This window comes from Tetrao urogallus (genome assembly GCF_951394365.1).
Source record: "Tetrao urogallus genome assembly, chromosome: 1".
Taxonomy (NCBI): Eukaryota; Metazoa; Chordata; class Aves; order Galliformes; family Phasianidae; genus Tetrao; species Tetrao urogallus.
In genome coordinates, this window is record NC_136813.1 from 80,035,224 (window position 1) to 80,062,101 (window position 26,878).

Genomic DNA, 26,878 nt, shown 5'->3' on the forward strand with positions numbered 1-26,878 from the left:
TTTTATTCCTACAGTCATTGATGTTTCCAGTTTCTACTACAAATTCACGTTATGCTCAGGAAAACAGCCACAAACTACTTACTTCCATTCTCCAGGATTTCCAGAAGTTGAAGCTGAGTATGATTTTGAAGATTAATATGTGAAACAGAAAACTGAGAATATTTGCTTATTTATGCTTCCAGAGTTCAGTGTTTAGAAGGGGCATCCATGGATAATATAGCATATCTGAAATCCATACTCATGGAACAGTATCTATGATTCTGTCATGATTCTGTGATCTCGTTATGTAGAGCAAAATTAGAAATATCTTTAATGAAGAGCAGCTTCAGTAGCTTTTTCAAGGATGCACTTAGGTAAATAGAAGATACATGCCTATATTTTCAGAAACACAGTTTACTCATTTTTATAAGCAAGAAACTGCCAATTTCCTCTCATTTGCCACAACACCACACAAGAGTCTGACTCTGAATGAAAGTAGTCTAGAATGAAATATAGTAATCTGTCACTGATCATTCCCAGACATGGTCTCTTTCTGCCTGTAATTATTACAATAAACAAGGCTGTAAAATCCTTGCACTTCAGGTCAATCTTTCTAATGACATTATAGTTGAGTGTTTGCAAAGAGGTAATAATTTAAAAAGATCTCCCAAGATGATTTTTTAAAATGTAGGTTACTTGTTTGATGGTTAAAAGATTCAGCATTGCAAGAAACTATGACTGAACTTATCTAACTCAGCCAGATTTATAAAGAAGCTTGCTTAGAGAGAACACTGAGCTCTAAATGAAGACTGAATCGTAGGTTCAGTGAAAATTATTCAGTTTTTACAATGCTCCACTTCACCACTGAACGTATCTAAGACTAAATGGCAAAATTTTGCAAAATATTACAGTTCAGTAAGTATATATCTTCACTGCAATAGGACATGGAAATTTAAGAGAGGAAATGAACTTTCTGATCTCCCAGAAAGCATCTGACAAGTAGTGAAGAAGGAAAAAAGTAGAGAGAATCGGCAAAGGTGAAAAATTAACTTGACCTAGCAAGAAGGTGCTTGTGTAAAAGAAAAACAGTAAGTAGTGGAGCAAATGAAGCTGTATGTATGTTTCAGGATGTCTGAGTATGGCAACCCCCTTCTACATAAAGCCCTCTGAGTACCAAACACTGAACATCCTTGGTTAACCCACCATGGGCAGCTAGTAGTTACCCTGCGAGCAGTTTTCCTCAGGTGTATTCACCACTTTTAAAGGTGTTCCATTTCTGCAGGTCCCACAAGCTGACAAGGCTACAAGGGCAGATATTAGCAAACCAATCACTGTATGAAAATGTGTCCCATTTTACTAAAATGAAGGAATATTTTAAATGGAATGGATTATACCCCCTAGCTTTTGCAGTGCAGAGAAGTGTGTTTACTTGTTAAAGACTGTTCTCTGCAAAAATCTGCAAAAGGAAGTTCTTTAAGAAGAAAAAAGAAAAAACCTTCCTGTGCCAAATTAAAACCCAGAGACATAATGCTAGAGAACATTTAGTTACTTCTAATCTGTGCTTGTTACTGATGAGCCAAGATGCAGCAAATTAAAACAGCAGTTCTTCTACTGACCTCACCCTGTTCATCGTCTACTTTCTTTAATGTCTTTCCCTTGCTTCTCTTTTCTGACTCCTTTCTCTCTATCCACAAAATATTTGTTTCTATAGTCCAACTGTTGTTTCTCCTGTAGGGATTGCAGTGCTCTTCCTTAAACAAGACGTATGACAACAGAATGCCTCAGGGAACACTGAGGAGACGTGGCACTAACCAGTTTCTCAAAGTGCAAAATACTGCCGCAGCAGGCTAACAGACATGGCCTCAGACCACAGAGGACATCAGAGTACACTCATGACCTATCCTGGTCTCCCTTAAGGGGAGAACCTTTCTCTCCCCTTCTAAACTGTGTGAGACAAGTTCATACTGGAATGCTGGTTCACTAGGGGTGATGTATATACTTACATTTCAGTTCCTGTGAGGAAAGAAAAAAAGATATAGAAACAGCACAGTTTAAACACCAAAGCAGCACAGAGCAGATGCACACTCCACTGAATGGGGCACTGCCCATGTTTCACTGTGCATGCATCTTTTACAGATTCTCAGAAGAATCTGTTTCTTAGTACAGATTCTTGAGTAGAAATGACAGACTTCATATAAAACTGCCCTGTTCAGCAGCAGGCTGGCAATGAATAAATGTTGCTCGGGAGGCTAGACATACACAGCTGTAGAGATCATGAAATTCAGCTTCTGTTGTGCAAAATAAATACCTCAAAAAACTGGGAAATTCTAGACAAGGGACCTTCAAATGAATATAAAAATTTTACCTGAAATATGTGAGTTTTGAGTGCTTTTGCTATTTATGAATGACAAGTAAAGAAAAATCTTTTTTTGGAAACAAAAGCACAACAAAACATTTGCTGTTGCCCTGAATACTAATGATGGAAGACTGTTGCTATGGTGATGCTAATTTTAACGCTCTTGCCTGTGGACTTCATATGAACTGCCCGTTTTAACTTTTGCAAATGTCATTTACAAAATGAAAACCCATTAATGACTGGCGAGGGCACAATGTTCCACTTTAATTAGAATAATAAGGAATGCTGATGCACAAAGTACAGGTTTGTGAATTGCTACAAAGCCCACACTGTCAAAATTAATTACCGCTGATGAGGATTTTATTCTTTTTCTTTTTTTTTTTCTCCTGAAGGAAGCTTTAGAATAAGACAAGCATAGCTTGACTTGGAAATGAAAGCAGGCTTTCCTTTTAATATCAAGGTGGAAAAAAGAAGTTTGCAAGACCAATAGGATACAAAAAGGGTACGGCACAGCTTAGAATTGTGACTGAGCCAAACCAGTAAGCAAGCACTCTTTTCAGTAATGGGAACAAGTGCCAATGCTCCTGGGAAAAATAAAGTATTTTTCAGAGAAGTACCTGTTCTCAAAACCAGTCAGGATTTGGAAAATGGAGTTTGGATTTTTAGAGAGTTTAAAAGTACAAGTTGAGGACAAGTAAATGCATGTGTGCTACAGTATGATTCTGATTTGTGTTGGTGGGTTATTGTGGTAACTTGCTCATTGCCAAGTGCTGTGCCAAACAGATTATGTTTAGGAAAAAAAAACATACACAACAGTGGTAATCCCTTTTGTCATGCCCAAATCATGAGCATACACTTCTCGTGAGAGAGGAAAAAAGCTGCAACTACCATTTCTGTTTCTGGGGAAATGTCTGAGAATGTAAAGTAGTTACTATGTTGATGAGGGCATTTCAGTAGGACTGACTGCAATGAGGAAAGCGTACTGCAATGAAAATCATCACAGGCAGCTGCTGAGACTACGTTATTCAAACTAATTGTTATTATTAAATATCTCCATTGTACGTAGCACTGCCTAGAGAACTGAATTTAGAGTTGAGATCCATTGTATTGCATGCTGTATGAATATAAAGAAAACTTTCTTTTGTGAAGAACAGAGCCGTGAAGAGCTTCACCTTTAGGCTAAGGCCCAGTTTCAGTGCTAGACTGCTGGGAATGGGGCTGGTGTGATAAGAAATAGCTGCTAAAATAGTTATCTAAATTCCCATTTCTGACAGCTTCTGTTTCAGTGAATAATCAAAAACTTTCTTCTGGCAGCATTGGTATGGAACTCACTCTCAGTTTACCGATGCTCTTTAGCTCTGGTTTAAAATGAATTGGTCAGTTCTGCCATTGATTTTTTGGCTATCATAAAAGCTACTGATCCTGCATACAATTAAGTACTCAGGTATGCTCAAATTTGTTTGTGTTACTCAGAAGAGAAGTACAAGAAAAAATACAGAGTTTGCTGAGAATGGATGTGTCTACTGAATCTGTTCTCAAGCGTAAGCTTTCTTGCTAGGAGTGCATTTAGTCAGGACTTGTTCTCCTCTTGCTGCTCAGAGGAATAACTGGACAGGTACTGAAGAGCATTCTCATCAAAGACCTTCCGCAAGCATCCAGCACTTGTCTCAATGGGGCATTATGTTGGAAATGTGAATGTCCACAACTGGTTATAATTTTTGCTGATATTCACCAATATGCTTGGTGTACAACCATACGTAATGTGCTGGACAGCCATAACGCCTCCAACTATTTTTGAGTTGATGGGCTCAAGCCTGATTTGTATTTCTGCAACACCTTGTCCAACAGTATGTTATTTCAGAACAAGAAGGGACAGAAACACCCTATTCTACTCAGGAAATGCTGTAGCACTAGCTGGAATTTGGAGGGAGCCAGAAGCAAACAGCATTTAACAAAGAGGAAACCAGTGTGTGTTAACAAACTGACACTGTAAACTAAGTTGGGCAGCTTCCCAGTACTGTGAGGCTACAAAGCTTTAGCTTAATGGAATTTATCTGAAATAGAGAAAAGCATCTGAGACAAATGTCTCCCATAAAATGGCTACTAACCATTCTTAGGAAGACAAGAGAGATGTTTCTGGCAATGTCAGTCCCTCCAGCACTGACGTGCAAAGAATTGAAACGACTTTAAGATAATCAAGCTTGACAGTGTTGGTGATCTAGACTACATCAGTCTCCCTCAAGACGGGATAGACATCTGGGAAAGAAAGAAGTATTTCTGATGCTGTTTACACTTCTCTGTTAATCCAGGTGAACAGACAGAATGTGGAAAGTGCCTGCCTTTTGTGCAGAGGTTTAGCAAAGTGGATACTCCAAAGCACGCTCCAAGGTTAGGTGATGGAGAGGGAAACAGTGCCACAAAAAATGTCACAGTCTGTATTCCATATCTTGTCATATAAGCAGCAAAATACTCTGGGCTATTCTAATTCATTTTATGAGCATTGTTAATCCAGTGAACATAGTGATTTTAAAGGAGTAAGTAATGGCTGAGTCTGGAGTAGATGACTGCTCATCTGAGTGTCTGAGTAACAGATAAAAATCTTTTTGAGGAGTATGTCCATTTCAAACAGAAATCAGAAAAAATACACTTATTTGGTGCCAGAAAAGAAAATAAAATATTTAAAGGGTAAGCAACACTAAATGTCTAAGTAGGCATAAAATGCACCTAGGGGGCCTAAAGGATAGCTGACAGAGAAAGTAAAACATTGTGTAAAATAACTAAAAGAAACTTCTACAGAGAAGCCTAGATATTTAAGAAAACTCATCTAGTTTGGTCTTTTTGAGGTTAGCTATTCAATGGGGCATGCCATAAAAGAAACAAAACAAACAAACAAACAAAAAGCCAGTAATTAATGAGTTGCCTGTAGAAGTTACCAGCACAACTAAATGAAATGAAATGACATGAAATGAAACAGGGTTGCTATTAAGATGTGCACAAGTACTGAAGACTGAAAACAGTGCTAAGAGAAAGTAAGATAAAGAGGGTGATGGGCTGGAGGCAGACAACCAGTGGGAGGACAGACTCTGAAAAGAGTTCATTAGAAGGCAAGAGAAAGATGCAGAAAAAGTAAAGGGTAAATTATTACAAGGGAAATCCTGAAAACAAGCCAAGAGAAAACAAAAAGGACAGTGGGAAGATGGTTTGCTCATAGTGGTGGAATGACCTAGAAGAATGTGAACACTGAAGAGATTCTTGGAGCTAGGCAACAGGAAACTGTTAGTGACCTCGTAAAAAGCTGTTTTAATGGAAAAAAAGGACTACAGAAGCTAGAAAAGACTGGGCAGGAAGAAAAACATGGACTAGCAATAGACACAAATTCTGGGAAAAAAGAGGGCAATGTTCTGCATGTTGAACAGTATCAGAAGAGAGATTAGTTTTATCAAGGACAGTGCTACAGATTTTCATGTAAATAAAGAAGCAGCAGATAAACTTCAAAGAAAATATTAAAAAAAATAAAAATAAGAAGTCGTAAGATATTTTTACATTCTTCTGGTGTCTAAAGGGCTGTAAACATTAAGCAAATAGACTTGTTCTCTAACACTCAGATTTTTGATGTCTGAACTGTCATTTCTTCCAATTTCTTTTTTTGAAATATACTGCCTATAAATGATCAAGAAACTTGCTATGACCTCTTTTACGCAAGAATCTTCTCTTTCAACCAAGCAATGATTTTAAACCTTATTTCCCTCACTGGTACAAGTCCATAGCCCTGAGTTTTTACTACTGTACAATAGTAAATTTGACAAACATGTTTTCCTTTGTTGTGGACAGGCCATATGTTCAACCATCATTGGTTCGACATTCTCTTTTTCTTTTTTCTTTTTTCTTTTAATATCATTTTCCTTTTGCTAATCTCTAAATAGAAAATAAAACAACAATGAATTTGAAGATCATTCAGCTGGATAGGCTGATAGAAATTTAGTTCAGGAGTACTTCAGGATAAAGATATAGCTTAAGATAAAGTTATAGTATAAAGATATTGAAACAACAAAGCATGGAGCTCGCTAATGTGCTTTTCCATCAGCTCTGAAAGTACTGAATATGACTGTCACTTAGAGCCTGCTTTTGTGAGTGTGTGTGCTTCACATCAAAGAAAATTATTAAAATCACCAAGTTTTTATTTACAAAATATAAAATATAAATGCAAGCTCTCAACTGATCAAGAATGTTATTGTGGACTTCAGGTTTTTCTTTTTAATGTGTTTAATTTCAGAATGAATTTTTAATGAACTTGAATTCTTACAACTGAGTATCAGTCCTGCCTTGTGAAAGCAAACTTCTAATGATTACTTTTTTATAGTCAAGATTCTGCAAAACATGACAATAAAAATAATTGAACATGGTTGCTATAGCTTAAAGCTGATAAATACATGGAAAAATGTTTCACATTAGAACTTAAGTTTCTCATTTTCTAATGAAATTTCTTTTCAGTGATACTGGATACTGCAACATGACTGCAGCTGGTGATCAAATGGTAACAAAACTAAATGAAATGCAAATTAATGACATCCAAAAACATAATGAAGATGTAAGAGAGCCTATAATAAGTGTAGGCTTGCGTATTTCAGAACTTTTAAAAGTTTATCTGTTTAATCATACTTATCAAAGTCAAGGCATGATTTATAGAGTCCAGGCATTCCTAGCAAACATTGTTAAAAAACCCTTAGTTGATACAAATCTTACTTTCAACACTTTTCAGATTGTTCCTTAACTGATTGGGCAGAGGTAGGCTAAGGATGCATATATGTGCATATAATATATTATTTTAACCTTTAAGATTCCTAAAAAATTTTCATTTTTAAACCTCTAATCAAGTTTTAGTTGATGAAAAATCTGCCTATGAGTTTGCTCCATATTGTTATTATTTATATGGTTATAGCTGAAACTGAATTATATACAAGGTTCCCGAGATACATTTATAGTCCTCTCTCTGGCTGCAGTCCCTTTACTGCTGCTGTTGCTGTTGTTAGTACCTAGCAGCAGCCGCACTTGCTCTAACTTTTTGAGTGTTTTATAAAAGATGGGTAGGTAAGGTCAGCCAACAAAGTTTCCATCGATAAAGCCCTAACAATAAATGCAATTAAGCAGGCTTAAATTGAAGATGAAATAATAGATAAAAATCTCCGATCTGGGAGGACATATAAAGCTTCTGATTTTCTAATGAAGGTGCAGCTATCCTGTGTTTCAACATGCATGTCACATTCTCTATAATGTTAAAATATGCATTAGTTTATACATATCACTTTATAGCACCACCAGGATGGCAGATATCAGATTAGAAAATACTGGCTAGAATGAAAGCTTATTTTAGTGTTTCAGTATTTTCTTACAATTTTAAACCTTAATGATGAATGAAGTATTACACCCATGGCCCAACCAGACGTTCTCTGGTGCGTGATTAAAATTATAAATACAACCATGGTGTTTTACATTTGTGTTATAGTCATGATGCTACTGTGAAATCATCTGTTCCCAAGCCAAACACAGTAGATTTTCAACCATTTATGCTTTCTCTTCATGTCTCTAGCATTTTTCCATGCTTCACACAGGATGTTGATTCTCAAGAATTAAGTTCATAACATTTTCTTCAGCAGTACAGCTTTTAAACAAAAATGCAGGCAAATGTAATTAGAGCAAAGCAAGTTAAGATACATCTTTGCTCCTCTCTGCTCCTGTGCCATCTCTACTCTGCAGCAGTGGGCTAACTATTTAAAGCCACTTTTTCAACTTGCACGTTAAAATAATATAAAGTTATCTAGCAAACATCTAAATTCAGAATACCCAAATGTGACCAAATTACTGTGGTTCTAGATACTTGCATTTTTTTCTTCACAAAAATTCTAATGTGAATGTTAATCCCTCCACATCCACTTCATTAACATAATAATTTATCTGTTCACATTATAAAGTATGAAACATGGAAGTGAAGAATAAATTGTAAACAAAAGACTTCTCAAAGGTTTGCAGCAACCCTCCTTCATAGCAATTTAGTGCTGTGTTAAATCAGCTTGCACCCCCTCAAAGTCCCCAACCTGACTTTTACAAACAACGTTTATGCAAATTTTGGCCCTTCTGGAAAAGAAAAAAGGAAGACAGATACACAAACTGAATAGCTGCTAGGCAGCAAACTTTGTCCTCTCCATATTACTCAGTAGACTGTTGACACCATTTGGTGATTATGCTAGGTACAGAGAGTGCTGCTTGATAATGGTTCTCTGTTGTGTTGCACTTATAAATGAGATTATGGTGCAATTTCCATGGAAAGAGAATGAATGTTTGTCAAAACTACTTCTAAGAAAAACAATTTATTCAGAGATGTTGTGATACACTTTTTTTTTATGGTTAGTTTTCCTTAAGTTATCTAGCCACAGATTTTCTAATATAAAAATGTATCTGATGAATAATTGAAATTCAAAGCAAATATGAAGCGTGCAAAAGGCTGCCAAGCCTACAGATCATATTTGAAATTGTAATTTATCTCAGAAGGTTCAAATTTTTAATCAGAAAATGAGAAGCAAGAAAATGAATATAGATTATTTGATTACTTCTAACTTTGGTTAGACTCTTTACTTAATATTCTTTACTTAATGAAGAATCTTCACTTAAGATCCTATCTTACCAACATTTATAAAGTACCCAGTTAATAAAATTTATGTTTTCCCTTAGCATCCTTAATCTTTAAGCTTAATAGATACATAAAGTACTTCTCAAGATTGAAGATCTAAAGATGTGGATATCACAAAATGGATGTGTAAGAGTATTGCTGCCATTATCTGACCAAAAAAAAGTCTTGAAAGGGGTCCTATAGAGAGAAAACAGGTTCATTAATCCATTGTCATGGTTCAGTACGTAAAGACCACACAGGTCACCCGGGACAAGAAATATGTTGAGACAGAGAATATTCTGAAATACAGGAGCTTATTGCAGTGTATAGGAGAACTGGCATCTCAGACAGTCAGAGAAGGAGCAATCACATGAGAGATTTAGCAGCTTCATTGAGTTCATCCTCAAAAAGAAATCAAACCAGGAAAAAAATCTGACCTCTTCCTGATATAGCCACAGGAAAAGCAGGAGGATATAGCGCTTGGATACAGCGCTTGGTCTTTGCTAGACTTTTGCTTTGCCCTGCATGCCAACACTAGAACATCAAACAGCCCGCCAGAGCCATGAATCCACAGCAGGTACAATTAAAGACGCATGTTGTATGCATCAATTGTATTTATAACAATACACTGGTATTGAAACATAGGATGTACAAATGTTAATGACAGTCCTGCCATATATTAGAATGATGAGATCATGAAGAAGACAAAAAAGCACTACAAGTAAAGAGGGAACAACTTACTGCTGACTCTCTTACAGGTATGCTATTTTTTCTCATGTGGAATGAGGAAATACTTAGTCTGTTCATTGTGCATCAGGAGAGACTGAACCAAGGGCAATACAAACAACAGACATGGCAAGTGCTATTGGGGAGAAACTGACAATCAACAAAGGACTTATGAAACTTCTCAGTATAACAAGAATGTGTAAAAAATCTGAGATATTGTTCCCCGTTCCCTTGAAGATTTCATTGGACAGTTGTCAGAAGCTGTCTTCTCTTTGTCTGTCATCTAAATTAAGTATGTAATTGATCTTTAAAAAAGAAAAGTCTGAAAGGCAAATCTTTCTATTTTTTTCCCTTAATATGTCTAATCTTTTCAAGTTCAAAGCATTCCAGTGGAAATCAAACATAATTCCTATTTTTGAATTCTGCTCATTAAGAACACAATGTTTAAAACATGGGCTTGAAGTATATGACAATAAATTTCAGCCATCAGGAGAAGCTGTAAAATCTATTTTTTATGGAAGATGGGCCATGTACTGTATAAAATAGGCCCATATTGTATATATGTCATTCAACACTTTCAAAATTATATGGGCTATGTTAATTTTTTATTCTTGATGACGGATAACACAGTGAAACGGTATTTAATAACTGAAATAAAATGGAGCAAAGAAAAATGAAGTAAAAAGTAAAATACAAGCAAAAAATCACATTCAGCTTACAATAAATGCAACAATTTCAGCTATGATACCTTCACTATTATGTAATTATATTGTATTACTCTATAAAGATACTCCTTGTACAGTAAGAAAAGTTTACTTTTCATCTTAGCACCTATAAAAATAGTTCATTTATTGCTCTCTTAGCATCAGAGCTGGAAAGAAATGAATAGCTGGATGTAATGGATTTAAAATGTTGATGTTTTCCTTTTAATTAAGTTGGAAAGCCAGATGCCATCCAAAATTCTCTTACCCAGCTCATTCCTAAATTGAGCAAACAAGCCAGAAAATTCAAATTCATTCCTGGAGAGTAACAGTGTTATCTTCACAAGGCGTTTTAAGATTTAACCTGCACAAAAATTAACCTTACTTTCTTCTTCTTCTCTGTAATGCTCAACAGTATAAACAGTCATAATAATTTATACCGAATGCATCTGATAATAAATCTTAAGCACTTTACTTTCCACTTCAGCATGAGCACTGTAAGATTAGCAAGACCACAGTCTCTGATTGCTGTAAAAGTGCCACAGGAAGCTCCTCCACTTTGGCTTTGGCTACAAGCTCGGGGTTTTGCATTCACTCACAGCCCAGTTTCAAACTTCATGACAAGGTTTGGAGCCAAGGCCCCACAGTCCAAAAGATGACAAAAGAAGGCTTCATTTGAACAAGTGTCTAGGAAACAACAGATATTTAACTGACGGTTTTATGCTAGACAGCATGATAATTTTAAGACAGACTGGAAAGTATGAGACAGTTTCTTTTCATCACAATAGCTACAATTTTGCAATTGAGAGTTCAGAACTGAAAGACATGAAAAGATCAGAATAGCTGTGTTTTTAAGAAGTCAAAGTATTACATTTTTTGGTACTTGCTAGGTAGGTTAACTGTCAGTCATATGCCTGGCTTGCATAGATTGTGCGCAGCTTCACTCTCTACATACACGTAAATATACATTATTTATTGATAGTGTTCTATGTCTCTCTCTGCTTTGTCTGACAGACATTTCCTACTTGCTTTTGTGTCGTACTTATCTACATTCTGCAGGAGAAACAATTAACCCAAGTGATTTTACAGCAGCTCTTTGCTTTATTTTATCTTAGTGGAATTTAATTCAGATAGATTCATTTGTGCTGTGTCTAAGTTGAAGAAAAAAAAAAAAAGTGAAAGAATCTTGCCTTTAATCTGCTTTTACAATGAAAACTCTGGGCTCTTGGCTTTTTTTTTTTTTTTTTTTTTTTTTTTTTTTTTCTGTGCTGAAACTCCGCATGGTTACACAACAATTAAAAGGGAGATTAAGAAGCAAGACAATAAAGAAGCATGTTTATAGAACTGGCCTGTTGCATCTCCCGTGTGGAGTACGGTAAGACTGCAGAACTTAAAACTAACAAAAATATATGTCATGAACTGATACATTTAAGGCAAATAAAATACTCGCATAGGAAAATGTAGCATGAAGAGGATCAGAAAGTGGCGACGTGTTGGTCTTAGAGTTAGTACACTGCATAGCAAGTTTATATGGATAGTCTCATGTGGATCTTCTCAAGGAGCCAAATCTGTGCTCCTGAGAATCCAGCTTTGTCCTCAGCAGGACAGAGTTCAGTGAACTGCTATAATCTGTGTAAGAAAATAAGCTTGGCTGGGAAATAACTTGGAAGGCTTCCTTTGTGAAAAAGTACAGAGATGAAAGACTACTGTATTTTTGCAGAAGCGTTTTAAATCCTTCAAAAGAATGGGCACAGCAAGGGGCAGAGAAGACAGACACTATTAACTGGAAGTCAGCTATACAGTGGAAGAATAATGTCAAAGATTAGTACAAATAAAGAAGTCAACAACTACTAAATTTCAACAGATCATGACAGCAGGAATACTGAGTTTTGGGGGGAAATAAAGTCAATGCAGACTTCAGTCCAACCACTCCTCCCCACTCCAAGGCAACAGAGGTCTCTTAGGACTGCATCATGGCTACATTATTTACTTAGCGGGGCTAAACCATACACAAGGCAAAACAAAATTCAGAGTATAGCTGAATTTTATGTCCCCTTGTGCCCCAAGAGGATGGTCACTAGAGAAGAATTGGGTCGTGCAGCATGAGCAACTGCTTCTGTTGCAAAATCCAAAGCAAGCATTTGGTTCTGCTATCTATCTGTTTTGCAGCTGTTCCTCCATGTTTGTCTGGAGGATAACATATTTCGATCAAAGGGTAGCTCTTCTAAGATATGATTTTTCCCAAATTCTGAAATTAAAATCTGCAGTCTTCCTACCTTCATTATCATCCTTTTTTTAGAATTCAAGCTTTTTTTTTTTTTTTAAATCTTTTGGTACTACATGCAGTAGTCTTTGTTCTGCACATTTGTTTCACTTGCTTTTCAAATTTTTGATGAACAGTAATTGCATATTTTGTCTCCTAAAACCTTAAATTTAGAAATTTTAATGAATAACTAAAACATCGCTAAAGAGCACAGACATGACTCTGCCTACTTCTGCTTTCCCATTTTCCAAGTCACCCTCAAATAAGGATAGGACCAAGGCCTCAAAGAACAGAACTGATATTTTTATCTTCCTCTCCTTTTTCAAGCTCATAAAATCTTTAAACACTGCACTAGACATAAGGAATATATTGAAGAAAAAAATAAAATAAAATAAAAACAAAAAGCAAACACATGAAGAAAAGCATTTGATAAAACATGTTTTAGAGAAATTTTGCGTGTTTTAATTCAGAGGCAAAAGGGAGGATTATCTCCTCAGCAGCACCAGACATTCTAGACAGGAATGTCCACTTGGTATTCTGGAGGCCAAGATACCTCTGCTGTCCTTGAATGAAGAAGTTTCGTTTCTCAGAACACTGAGGAAGAAAGGGGTGAAGTAGATTTGCTGTCCTGGCTCATCATTCCCACTGGGACCAAACCACATGAAAAAGGTGGAAGAACGCAACAGCTGTTGCAACACTCTGCTGCAATTTTCATGAGTCTGACAGTAGGCCAAGAAACTATGAAAAGACTCGGAATACCTGAAACAGGTTGTACATTGTTGATAATTATATTTGCAATGGCAATGATGCCTACACCAATATGATTTAGAGAAGAAATACCGGTGTGAATAATCTTACGAAGGAATTTTTGAAATAATAGCTTTAGAGGAAAGATTAATCAGCTGTATAAAAATTAAATTTTAACGAGGGAAATTGAAAAGCCTGAACACACCAAGCAGTAAGCAAATATCGCTGCTGAGGATTTTAACATTAAGTACTGCCTGACTTAGCAAAGGCTGTGTCATTGCAAATGTGAAAATGATGAGATAAAACAGTTAAGCATCAAGGGAAAAACATAAAATGAAAAATAATGAAATGTGTATCACCATTCTTTTACACTGATGACAGAAAGAAGATTATATAAGCATTAAGAGAATGCTATCCATAGCTGCTCCATCTTCATGGAAGCTGCTAGAGGGTTCACAGTAGAGAAGTAGTAGTTCAAAGAATAAAAAAAGAATATGCTAAGTTTAATAGCTAAAATGGTACATGGGAATGTACAATTTTATGGTACATTAGGACATTGGATACATTGGTACATGTGAATTTGTGTAGTTGTGTTCAATCATAAAGTGATGAGTGATGAGAATGGATGATTAAGGTCAACTGGAGAAGGGAATAGGTGTAACAACTAACTAAGATTCATTAAAACTTGACCAACTTATTTCTCATCTCAACAACAGTATTTCTATAAAGTTGTAGCCAAATTTAAAATAGTAGTGCTACAACTCATGGCTAATAAGACATTTTCTAAAGTGAACGAAATAAACATTTTCCTTTGAACTTGTAAATAGCCTGGAACAGAAGATGAAATGGAAACTTGACAGAGAAAAACTACTAAGGAGTAATCATCAATGATCATTTTATCATGAACAGTCAACCCAGCCCAGTTACTCATGGCTGCTGGATGCGAGTAGCACATAAAGAGGTGGGAAGAGCAGCATGAAACATATGTTATGCCTACACTTAAGAATTGCCAGGGCATATCGCACAGTAATGGCAAGTCATGTCTCGGGACAGAGAAAAGGAGGATCTTTTCCTTCATTGTGGTGCCACGAACTGACTCCTGTTTGCCAGAAACTCCTACTGCTTTTCAGCACTTTCCCCCCATTGACTATCCTCTCTCCTCATTTTGACAGAGCTTTCAGTTTCCTTGCACCTGTTCCATTATTTGTAGCCAAATAACATCACAGTGTTCCATTTCCAAGTACATCAGGGAAATCACACAGCAATAGTAAACCAACCTGAACAAGGTACAACTAGGTACAACACTGCATTGCACAACAGACTTGGGGTTCTTCACATATAAAGGTTATTTCTGAAGCTGCTGGAGTGACCGAAGGACCACAGCAGCCAAATAGTTGAGTGACACTGGCTGAGCTTTGAAAGTATAAAATCATAGAATAGAATCACAGGATCCTTAGAGTTGGAAGGGACCTCTGAAGGTCATCTAGTCCAACTCCCCTACAGTGAACAGGGACACTACAGCTGGATCAGGTTGCCGAGGGCCTGATCCAGCCTGGCCTTGAGAGTCTCCAGGGACAGGACATCAACTGCAATTCTGGTCAATTTGTTCCAGTGCCTCACCATTCTCACCTTATATCTAACCTAAATCAACCTTCTTTGAACTTGAAGCCGAAGTGTACTGGGAAGGCAATGAGGAAGCATGTAAACATGCTATTAAATGACATACATGTTTCAGTCACTTGTTCTACAGTCTTTATCACAGACATTCCATCACCCATTTCCTCCAGAAGCTATGCATAAATATTTCAACGCACATATTGCAAATAATAAGCAACTGAAGAAAGAAGGAAAATGCATTAAAAGCATTTTTGTATTTGCTGTGAAATGGGGCTGTATGGCACTAGAAACAGGATGTCCAAGCAGTTGGACTTTAAAAGTTTTCTCTCATTCTTTATATATACATACCTCATACAACAAACTGTCTGAAGGTGGAAACTAAACTCAGGAAGAACAGCTTATAGGGACTATTTTTGTCCCTCAGCAACAGATTCAACTAAACACTCCCCTTTTAAGAATTCATTGTATAAAGTATTTGCATTGCAAGATTAAAAAGATAGTGCATCACATTCACAACTGCAACTCTGATTTTTTTGTTGTTGTTTTGTTTGCTTTGCCAAAACCTGCCATACATATTTTTCAGTGCACAATGGAACAAACTCAAATATAATCCAGATATCCTAAAGCTTTACCTATTTTGCAGGTAACTTATGGAGGCATAACACCAAGCAACAAATAAATCAGCACATCCTACAGTATTTTTAAATAACTGGCATATTTCTGTGAAATTGATTGCACACTTTTTTCTTCCCACTTAGACAACATAGGAGCAGTTCATGATAGTATAAGAAAATGTCCAACGTTCCTCTTAACACCAAATGTAAATAGCTAGAATTAATTATTCTTTATACTCACTTGATGTAATAGGGCACTTTGTTTGGCGAGATTGCCCTCTCCCAGGGGCCTTGGACAGAAGCTGTTAACCAACAAAGAAACAAATAAATAAATAACTGCATACACACATACATACATACATACATACAAACATACCTAGAAGAGAAACATGGGGGTCAAGTTCAAAGCAAACAGGAAAGACAACATTAATCTCTAGAATTACAATTTTACACTTGGCCACACTGATATTGGTCTGTTTGCTCAGTTGCCCATGAAGGCAGGAAGGATTAACCCGCTGTTCTGAAATTTCTGGGCTAATCTGAGTGAAATTGAACTCATTCAGCTGCAAAGATAAATACAAAAAACTCCTTGGCTACTAAAGTTCAAGAACAGATATAAAGCAGAGCAGGTGACCTATCTCTGTGGTGTGCTCTCCTATAGGCTTCCTTCTGCCAGTGTGCTTGGCTGAGTTTTCTCCAATTTCTTTTCTTGTGTGATTAGCTCCTTACATCCATCTAAGAACAAAGTTAGACACTTGTTTACACTTCATGCTGAGTGAAGCTAAGCTGACATACCCTCTGAGCATTTTGTTTATTCTCCTGTTGACTTGTTCTAAGTGCAGAACAACTTCATTTTTATGTCTCCGCATGACTAACTGTGCTTTATTGACTTCCAATAACAGCAAGTAATGAAAAAAAGTAACAGTGTGGGCACAAGAAACAGAGAGGAAATAACATTACTCAGTATTGGCTATCACAGTGTTAAATGTCCACATCTTACAATATAATGAAAATATTCTGTAACAAAGTCATATATAAAAGGAATTGTTGACAAAATAGTTTTAAATAATTAGATTTTGTTAGGGGCATCTGATAATTTATGCCACAGTCTGAATGCTAGGTTGCTTCTTTGTTTGTTTGTTTAATTAAGAGGTTTTTATCCATCAAGAACTGTAGGACCAGAGATTTTCTTTTCCAATATAGTGATTCCTTTACATGAAAAGTGATCTAGCTGGAAAAAAAAAATGGCTGTTCGCTTTCTCCACTGTAATCCTTCTTTTTAGTGACCCCTGCTGTTCACGCAGGAAAAGAATCATCTCCTGCACTCAACTCAGGATCACCTCGTGCAATCTTTTCTTTCTCCTTCAAAGCAGACACTTCAATAACGACACTCCCAAGCTGCAGGTACTTTAAGAAAGTCAACAAATCTCTACACATCAGAAGAACCACTTTATATATTTGTACCAGAACTGTTAACCACATAGGAGTCAATCTGCAGAGTAAAATCCACTCTCCTCCCCAGCTGACAGACTGGAGTTGGAGGAAAGATGTGAGACTTTCTTATAAAAGTAACTCCATTGGCAAGTTCTGATATTTTGATAAATGTGAATACATGTGGATTCTGGAAGAGGACTGGAAGGAGGACCCTGGTGAGGTGAAGCAAGGCAGTGTGAAGTGAGCTGGACCCATTTCAGATGTGCTGGAAAGGAGAAGGTAGCAGGGTGCAGCTTGGGCAGTAGGACAGTGGCTTTTGTGTGCACTGTAGATGATGCTGAGAAGCTAGGACAAGGAAGGAATATGTCTGGAAGAAATCCAGATTTGGTGATTGTGGTTCAGATTATTGGTGGCCTACGAAATGCGTGCTGTAGCATGTTAGTAAGTCCTGTGGTCATTGACTTTAACCCCCAACAAACCATCTACAGCTCAGCTGAATGCATTGCTTTCCCATTACTTGCATGGTTCTGCACTTTTTATGAAAGAAAGGAGAAATTAAATTTTGATGGCATGAACCGTGAAAACAGATAACTCTTGAAGTGCATCAGGAATGCGGAGTGAATTATAATGACAGCTCCCATGGAAAAAGAGTGCATTAATGCCACTGATGTGCCATAACCCACACATACAAAAGCACTGCACATTTTCCAATACCAATACACAAATGCACACATCAATTAGAGATAGTAAAACATTCCTTCTTGGGACAGACACTGGCTTATTTTTTCCAAGCTTGTACACTGTGCATTATATTTCTTACATAACTCTCTCATAACAATGTGAATATCACCAGGCTACAGTTCTGCCACTCTAAGTTTTTTTTGTTTTTTAATTAAACACCCAAACAACAGATTGCCACATATATTTTTGGAAGGTGTGCTTTTTCTGTTTCTGAATTAATCTGCGTAAGAGCTTAGCAGTCATAACTTATCACAAGATCTTACATATGATAGTGTTCTGGATACTTTGAAAGAGGAACAAATACTTGCCTTCATGAGAACGAAGTGCTCTAAGGAATAATAAAATTCTGTGATGTTCTGCATAATTGGATTTAGTGTTCCTTCAAGAGATTGCTGTGAAGCTGTCTATAATACACTTTTGCTCTCCTGGATGATTCCAGCCTTGCCTAAATTTGAGTTGACAAAATATGCGGTACTTTTCACAGCTATGCTGAGAGAATAATCATTTCATTTTTGGCAGAAGCCCAGAAGCTGAGAGCAGCTGTTTCTTATCGCTGGTTACCAGTATGGATTTAGTACCCATTACAAAGCTAGCGCAGGTAATGGACATGTATCTGTAATTCCTGGTTACAAGCATTTTACTTGTCCAACTAAACACACTTGCTGGCAAACACTTTTCTCTATGATGCTGTAGTATCCGTGCACTGAAGAAGCAGACATTTTCCTCTTAGCCATGAGTAATTCAAGTGTTTTATTGTTCTAGCTTCCACAGTGTAGGAATCCATTATGATACACCCAGCTACTTTCAATGATGTCCACTGAAATTGAGTGCTATAACAAAATACAAGACATTTTAAGAGTGAATGTAAATTTCCCCATACTTTATTTTATTTTTATTCATCTTAATGGTTACCTAATTTGAGAGTTTTATTTTTCCTGTTGGTGTGCTCATTTCTAAGACTTGCTTCACCTGTTGTTGAGCATAAGTAAGCATGGTACTTGGTGGTAAGCCTACAACTTTGTTTGTTTGCAGAATGCATAATGAAACAGTAATGTGCTGGCTGTAGGAACCTCAGCCGTGTTTTAATCTGTGTGGGCATCTGAATGAAATATTAACTATATTGAAGAATAACACTAAAATATGTGTTTATATTGTAAAACTAGTCCACTTAATATTTCCCTTTAACACAACAAACATCACAAAAAACACATGTATGTTGGTTAATAGTAAACTATCCCTCCTCCAGCTATTCAAAGGGTTAATTTAGTATATCCACTGTTACAAATTACTCACAGTAGACTTTACTTATGCAATGAGCCCACAGCTCTATTGACCATACAGTGGGACAACTTTATACTTTCAGTTTTAAGTACGAGAAAAATCTTTTGAGTCTTAGCCATCACTTGTGGCGCTAAAGCACTGGGAAACAATTTTAGGACAGAAGTCATGAAGTCATACTTCCTAGTACCATATACTATACCTACTTCTAACATATACCTATACTCCATGCAGTGTTACGTATAACTTATCAATTATTTTTTTCTTACAAATTTATTATATTAATTATATATGCATGTAATTTTCATGATATTTAAAGTGGAGCTCATCCATCTGTTCACAGCCAAGACCTGTGCTACCTGCTTGGTGACCACTCTAGCTGGAACACAAGGTACTTAATTACATTCATGTTTTATTAACACTAATAATTTGCTTCCTCAGCCTAGCTCTACCTGTGCAACTGCTATTTTTCTACCTGGGATGATCTTTATGCAAACATAGAGCTAAGAGCTTGTTTTATTTCTACACATAAAATGTGTTTTTGTACCCATTATTTCTACTGCAGCTAGTTATGGAATTGGCAATTTCAGATAAAGGCAGGCAGGAACAACAGAACAATAAGACAGTCTTTGGGTCTGCAGAGGTTTTGCCTTCCTAATAACCAGAAGTTCGTGTGTGTAAGGTACTTCTTCAAAGAAGATGCATTGAATGTTATCCCAATTATTTTAAAATGAGACCATTATAAAAGGTAAACTGTTGTGGTCTACAGACTTCAAAGAGCTTATGCTTCTCTTCTTGAGTGCATACACTAAATCAATCTTTCTCCTCCATAATCAATTCCTGATACACACTGGGGGACGTGTGCCCAATAGGTATCCCCATGTGACAATGACATAATGCAAGGGTTTGCATCATCTATGAGCTCTTTGACATCCTTTCCAACAAACATCAGCATACATCTGTTAAATATTATTTTATTCCAGATGTATAGTGAACTGATTTCTAAATTATGTGCATTTATTATTGTACCAAGGGAAATAAGGGAACAATCAGATTGTGCTGTGTAGCACTGAGACCTGCTGTTGCACTACATAGCTGAGAAACTGAACTCGGAACGCAGTGACTGCGCAATTTAGAAGTTACAAGGCAGAAACATCAGTCAAAACCTGCCTTTCATAAGAGCTACACAGCATGGGGTCTATTCTGCTCTAAGTTCCAGCTTGCCGTACTGCACACGTGGATGACTCCCAGGCATTTCAGTGACAGCTACTTCTCAGTTTGCACTCTGCAATTCTTAAATCCAAGCGAACACCCCTTACTTCCCTGCAAAGCTTGCAGTGCTGTTGCTGCAACACACATGCAGGCATATAAGGAATACATTATTTTCTGAACACATTTAATCAGTTTGAAGAAGGAATTATTAGTCATGAAAACATTCATCATGAAGTCAGAGACAGTATTAATTTGTTTTAAAAGATTTATAAAAGAGGCTTTCCCTCCCGTATTCCCTGCTGGAATCCTTGTGGCCAACTTACTTCCTACCTGCAGCCTAGGGTCAACTTTGTATGATGCAAACTAAATACTGCATGCCTTACATCACGTACAGTATTTCCAGAAGCTTCCAAAGGCCACTTGTAATGCAAAATATAAAATCTAATTCTCTTTTTTCTTAAATGCCACACTACCGTAAAATGACAAAAATACAAGCATCTACTTGTTTAATAAAGAAATACGGCATGAAATAACATCAGAGCAATATAGTCTGCATTGATCCACATATCCCAAGTTACAGAAACTTCATGTCATTAACAGTGGCTGTTGCACTCAAATACTGTTAAAAACAAAACCTTTAAAATTGGCTTATCATGTTGTTGGTGACTTTACTGCAAGTGGAATCCATTGAAAACAAAAATAAATCTTTGCTAAATACTCCATATAGCAAAATATATCAGAAAAAAATCTGCTATACATAAAGACAGAAAATCTCTATTGTGCCACAATCCAGGAATTTGAGGACTGAAAGAGTGCTCTAAACTTAATACAACCTACAACTCATGACAACATGGGCACACGGCTAAATGCATCAGAGTTAAACTTGTCAGTATAAAATACAAAGATTTCTTTTAGGAATCACAGATCCAACATTACTCCAAAAATATGAAAAAGTATGTTGCAGGGGAAATTTTGCCCTAGCAACATAGTATGTCATCCAGTACACAAAAGGCTACCCAACTTTTGAGTCTTATATTGATTTAAGAGTGAAGAATAAATTGGATTACTTGCAGATTATTTACTACTGCAGCATATTGAACTATCTGCTATCTAAGAATAAAATAAAGAACTTAATAGGGATGCTACAAAAAACAGATCAGGAATTTTCCAGATAACAAAACAAAACATTGTTTTAAAATTAATACCATGCAGTATTCTGAAGTGGTGGCAAAGGAAAAACAACAAATAAAGATTTAGAATGAATTACCTATAGTTTCCATTTTACGGTGCTTTTTTCTTAGAAGCATTTTTATCAGAAATACAGGATATTAATTTCAAGGGAAAAATGTGTGCTTCCAGGTGAACAGAATGGGAGAACATCATTTTTTGAGAACTGACTTTATCATTTTGTTCAGAAATTTGTATTCCAATGAATTATAGTGGATATTGGGTCATAAAAGATATACCTTGAGAGATGATAAGGAATGGTCAGTACTCAAATTCTCAACAGAAGCACATGCAGTCACTTTGTATTTAGACAAAAGTAGAAAAAAAAAGCAGTCAGGATCCTTTAGCTAGCTTGACCACATTCAAATGCTATTACAAAACCTCTGTGCTTCCAGAGGGTTCTCAGAGTTTGGCTGATTCTTCTGAGACACCTTATCCTCCATCTTTTTATTATTCCTTGGTAATATTTTCTATTCAAAGCATTCGCTGTGATTTCTAAAAGTATGAAATCATATATCCCACAGACATGGATGAATGGATACGGTCTTTGATGTCTGCATGTAAGAAGTGATATTTGGAAGACAATGTAAGATAATGTATGCAATGAGAAATAAAAGGCAAAGATACTGCTGTTCACACTGGAAAATGATCTCTCAGGTGAATGGGTAGAATGTCTTAAGAGTCCTGGAACCCTGTCATTTTTAGAGTCAGATCTCTTAATTAGCAGGACTTGCCATTTTACAGTCATGTTGCCTATGCAAGAGAGAGCTTCACTCATCTTTGCTTCGCACAGCAATCTAAGCACTCACTCAGCACTCTGAGAAATCCAGGGTTTCTCAAGAGAGTGGCCTAAATAACAGAAAAATTATACAAAGGCCCAGATGTGGAAGAGAAAAATAGAGATCTGAGCTGCATATTCAGAGAAGGAGTCCTAGGCTATACAGCCCACTCCTATGGTCATATTTTTCACTTCTAAACAAAAAAACAATGGCTGCATGAGCTTGTCATGCAAACTGTTGACTCCACCTTTCCCAGTCTTTCTGTTTCTGAAAGAAAACTGCTATAGCTGCTTCACTTCACATTGAAATCAGTGCTGTTATTGCTTAGAAGCCTGAAGGTGCCTGGGAAGTACAAGCAGCACCTGGGATCTGCTAGCTGAGCTCAGAGGTACCTACCAGTTATATCTGAGCACTGCTCGTGGAGCCATTCATTGACACACCGCACATGCTAACAGGTGATCTCACACTGGACAGTAAATTATGAGGCTTGCTTATGCCTTTAAAAGATCCAATATCTTCTATTTTTTAGTGCTCAAAAATGATCCACATGAGTGAGCTACCACATTACAAAAGGGACTGATGGTAGACTGACTAGCATGGGAAGTGATATTTAAAGCCATCTGTTATAAACTGTACCTCTCACTTACTGAATCTCAAAAAACATTGTTTTGATAATATAGGTGGGTTCTCCAACAAGAAACAATGAACCCCATTCTTTGCCAGAGGCAGCATCGCAGATAGAAACAAAGCAGTAGTCAAAAAAGTAAAATTATTCCAGAAAAGTAATTAAGAACTCTGGAGTTGGCATTCTGTTGAAATCTGCACTCAAAGTAGGGTTGTAAGTATTCTTTTTCATGCTTCAGTTTCTGTATATAGCTTCCAAATTAAGCACCACCATCCATGAAGGAATCACAGATTTTTTTTTATTTTTTTTTTAATGACTTTGCTAAATATTTACCAGTTTCTCTTTAATAGGAATTTTTTTTTCCTATTTTTTTCACATTCCAATTTAGATCATTCTAATTAAACAGCAAAACCTTCAAAACCCACAAACTGTAAATTCATGATATGTCTTGCACACGTAATACATTTACCAGTTGTATCTTAACAACTATTCCTGCTAATGCTGAGAGCCTCAGTCCTCAGCAAAGTAGTCAAGAAGACATGGGGAAGAGCTGGCATTCTGTGGAAACTTGTGGAGCGCAGCACGAGCTGGGGAAGCATGAAGGACTGATTGGAAGATCGAGACCTGAGGAGCCCAGCAAAAATGTGCATGAGGCCTGGGAATGGACAGGTCCACATGCTAGCAGAGTGATAAGGAAAAGTTATGGGAACAGCTCTCAGAACAGGCTGTAAGTGCTTAGAAATGGCAACTACCACTCAATTCCCTGCCTGCATATGATATGATAAGTAAGTCCTGTACAACTCCCCACTACTTCTGTGCCATATTTTCAACTGCCTTATGCAGCTTGAAGCAAAAACAAATGAATGATGTTGTAATTTCTACATTTAAATTTATAAAAAATATAACTGCAAATTAATAGTGTGTATAATATTTCTTCCAAGTGGGAGAGGAGTATAAGTCACTGACAGAATATGAACTTGTTTATGATACCAATCTTTTTGCAAAACTATTCAAGAATGTAGCAAGGTACCAAGAAGGAGGCCAATTTTTATTACATAAGCACAGCTGAAAGGTCATCACTCACACCCATGTACTATGCTATGTATGGTATGTATGGTAGAGGGAAAGTTGATGCTGAGTATGAACATATAAAACAGGGAGTTGAGCATACAGAATAAATCCAGCAATAAGAATTATCATAGGTCATCTTTTCACAGTTATGGCCACTGACAGTCTGATCCAAATGGACTATGTTTATCATCACTGCACTGAAAGACTATTGATCCAGCTTCATTTGACCTGCCCCATTCAGGTCAGCAATCCCTAAAAGCACCGATGCAGAAATAAGACTAATGCCAGATGGCAAAGACCTTGGCACTCCCTCTCTTAAAAAGCTACTTCTTCAATAGATCTGCTTCTGTCAGTGCAGGGATGTAGAAGAGTTGTCTGGAAAGCATGTAAAGGCATACTTCCCTTGAGCATGGTAATAATGCATAATACTGAGGAACTTTATGTTTTGGGGATTTGATTCTTACAGAACATGAGGCCAACAGATACACAGGTGGTTTTCAGTGACTGAACACATACACTTGGGAAGGATTTGGTGGATACTTTCAGCATTTCAAGGCCAGGCTCGATGGGGCTTTGAGCAACCTGGCCTAATGGAAGGTATCCCTGCTTATAGCAGAGGGGCTGGAACTAGATGACCTTAAAGGTCTCTTCCAACACAAACAATTCCATGATTCTACGATCTCAAGTGACTAATATCTAACTTTTTCAGGTACGTTTATGAATATGTATTTGCACTTGCTTGCACAAACAGCTGAGACAGAGGGAGACAAGCAAATAATTACACAGGATGTATATGCCTTTTTTTTTTTCCCCCTCAGTAATTTATCCGTTTCCAAGGCCAGAATGCTTTCCCTGTCTCCATTTCCTAAAGCGATCCTCAAGTGGCAACAAGTGACCAGAATGATATTCATTTTGTCTGCTGGCTCTGGTTAGTGCACTTCTGAATTCATCTGCATTATCAGCAAAGTGGTACCTGTCGCTCAAGTTGCCAAGCTGCACTCAGCAATGGCACAGAGAATAATTCTGTGATGTTCAGTACAATAACATAGTTTGGATCATTCTATTCTCTTGCAAATTGCAACATAGTCTTGGTTAATGTACACCACATTTTTCATTTCTGAGGAATATTCTTTCCTGAGGAGCAAACTGTATGTCAAATAAGAAAAAGGCATCTCTTTACATATTGCATTCATGTTGTACACCTATAACTCTCACACATTCCATCCTAGCAAATCTGACTTGCAGTTATGCACACGGGGCAAATTAATAATTACCAGAGATTAAAAATTAATAAAAACAAATTTTGAAAAATTAAAAGAGACTAAAGAAATTGGTCTTCTTTCTTCCCAGACCCATCATAAAAAAAAAAAGGATACAAGGCTGAACCGCTGTGCTTTTATGGCACAAGATAGACTCTTTTTTTAAAATTTGCCATTCATCCCACTGTCACTGTCTCTTTTTTCTTCATTGCCTTTCTCACTCTGGCTGGTGGAAACACGTTTAACCAATTAAAATTACAAGGCAGTATCAGCTGTAGAAAAGTTTGTCCTCTTCCCCACTGTGAATGTAGCTGTACAATAATAGCAACATTCATTTCTGATGTCTAGATAGCTTGTCCCTCTGCATGGAGGAGACCATTATCCCGTGACTGTGTTCTGTTCTGCTGATATAATCTCTTAAATAAAGTTTCACTGTTTACTTTCTTTAATTGAAGTACAATAGAAAAGACATGGTCTTTGAAAAGCTTCATATTAGTTGCTGCCTTAGAGCTTTGAAGGTGTTTCAAGTTGCCTTTCAGCATACTTCAAAACATCTTGATGAAAGAGTGCAAATGGAGGTGGAGTGGGAATGTTACTGGCAAAACTAATGCACTTATATTTTATGCAGGGTTATAAATGTTTACTTAATTGCAAACCTTCTGCCAACATTCTCACTATGGTTTTGATCCTCTTACTACTCTGCTAAGTGATAAAACCCTACTAAGCCCACAGACAAAGTATTTTTCTTGCCTGCCTTATTTTGTCCCTTTTGGAGCTGAATACTTCTGAACCTGAACAGATAAAGTAAATTTGATTATTACTTTCTCTCCTTCTCTTTTTTTTCTTTTCTTTTCTTAATCCTTTCTGGGTTACAATTTCATTTATTTCATTTTTCATTATTTCATTAGTCCTAAAGGGGAATTGTCAAACAATGAAGAACAGGTTGGCAATGACAAATGCATGGGCAAACAGACCTGATACTGGCAGTCATTTTCCTTTTATTGTGGACTATGTGAACTTATTTAAAGCAATAAAAAAAGAAAAACATTTTAATATGGTCTAGAACAGAAACTCAGAGCAACTATGGTTGGCACACAACTACAGTTAATTGAGTGTGCAAGCTGAGCAAGAAAAATGGAAAATTACTCACTGGTAAGAAAATGCTGGGAAGTAGGGCCAAAATCCCTGTGAGCTTCATGCAGTTGCCTGATGCGCTCATCAATGGCCACCTGTGAAGAGAAGAGGAAAAAAAAACCCATGACTTTCTGCAAAAAAGTAACAAGTAGCAATTATAGTCAGATACTTTTTTCATTAGAGAACATTCTGTTTAAAATTAAGAAGGCTCCTGCAAAAATCAGGGATTAAGTGGGATTTAATGTGTCTTTTTCAAAAGAAAGGAGGTCAAAAGAGGTTTTTTTCCCCTAACTTAAATCGATGCTGAAACAAGTTAAAAACAAACAGGATGATAAATAAAGGTAAGCAAATTTCCCTGAGTATATGCGCTTGCAAAGAATATGACCGTTGACTGCCATTACTGAAGTCAGAAACATTTCTTGCTGTTAATACTTTTACTGAACCTAGTGCA

The 26,878-nt window shown here is 36.8% G+C and overlaps 1 protein-coding gene across 1 annotated transcript in view; it reads right to left on the reverse strand.

Moving 5' to 3' along the window:
* The window catches only part of DMD (dystrophin), a gene marked incomplete at both ends in the record, with an annotated part of 1,041,552 nt that overhangs the window by 91,073 nt on the left and 923,601 nt on the right, over positions 1–26,878 (reverse strand). Inside the window, 2 exons of the mRNA XM_079549062.1 lie at positions 15,909–15,969; positions 26,444–26,522. Coding sequence (XP_079405188.1) covers positions 15,909–15,969; positions 26,444–26,522 — 140 coding nt within the window. The remainder of the gene's footprint in view (positions 1–15,908; positions 15,970–26,443; positions 26,523–26,878) is intronic.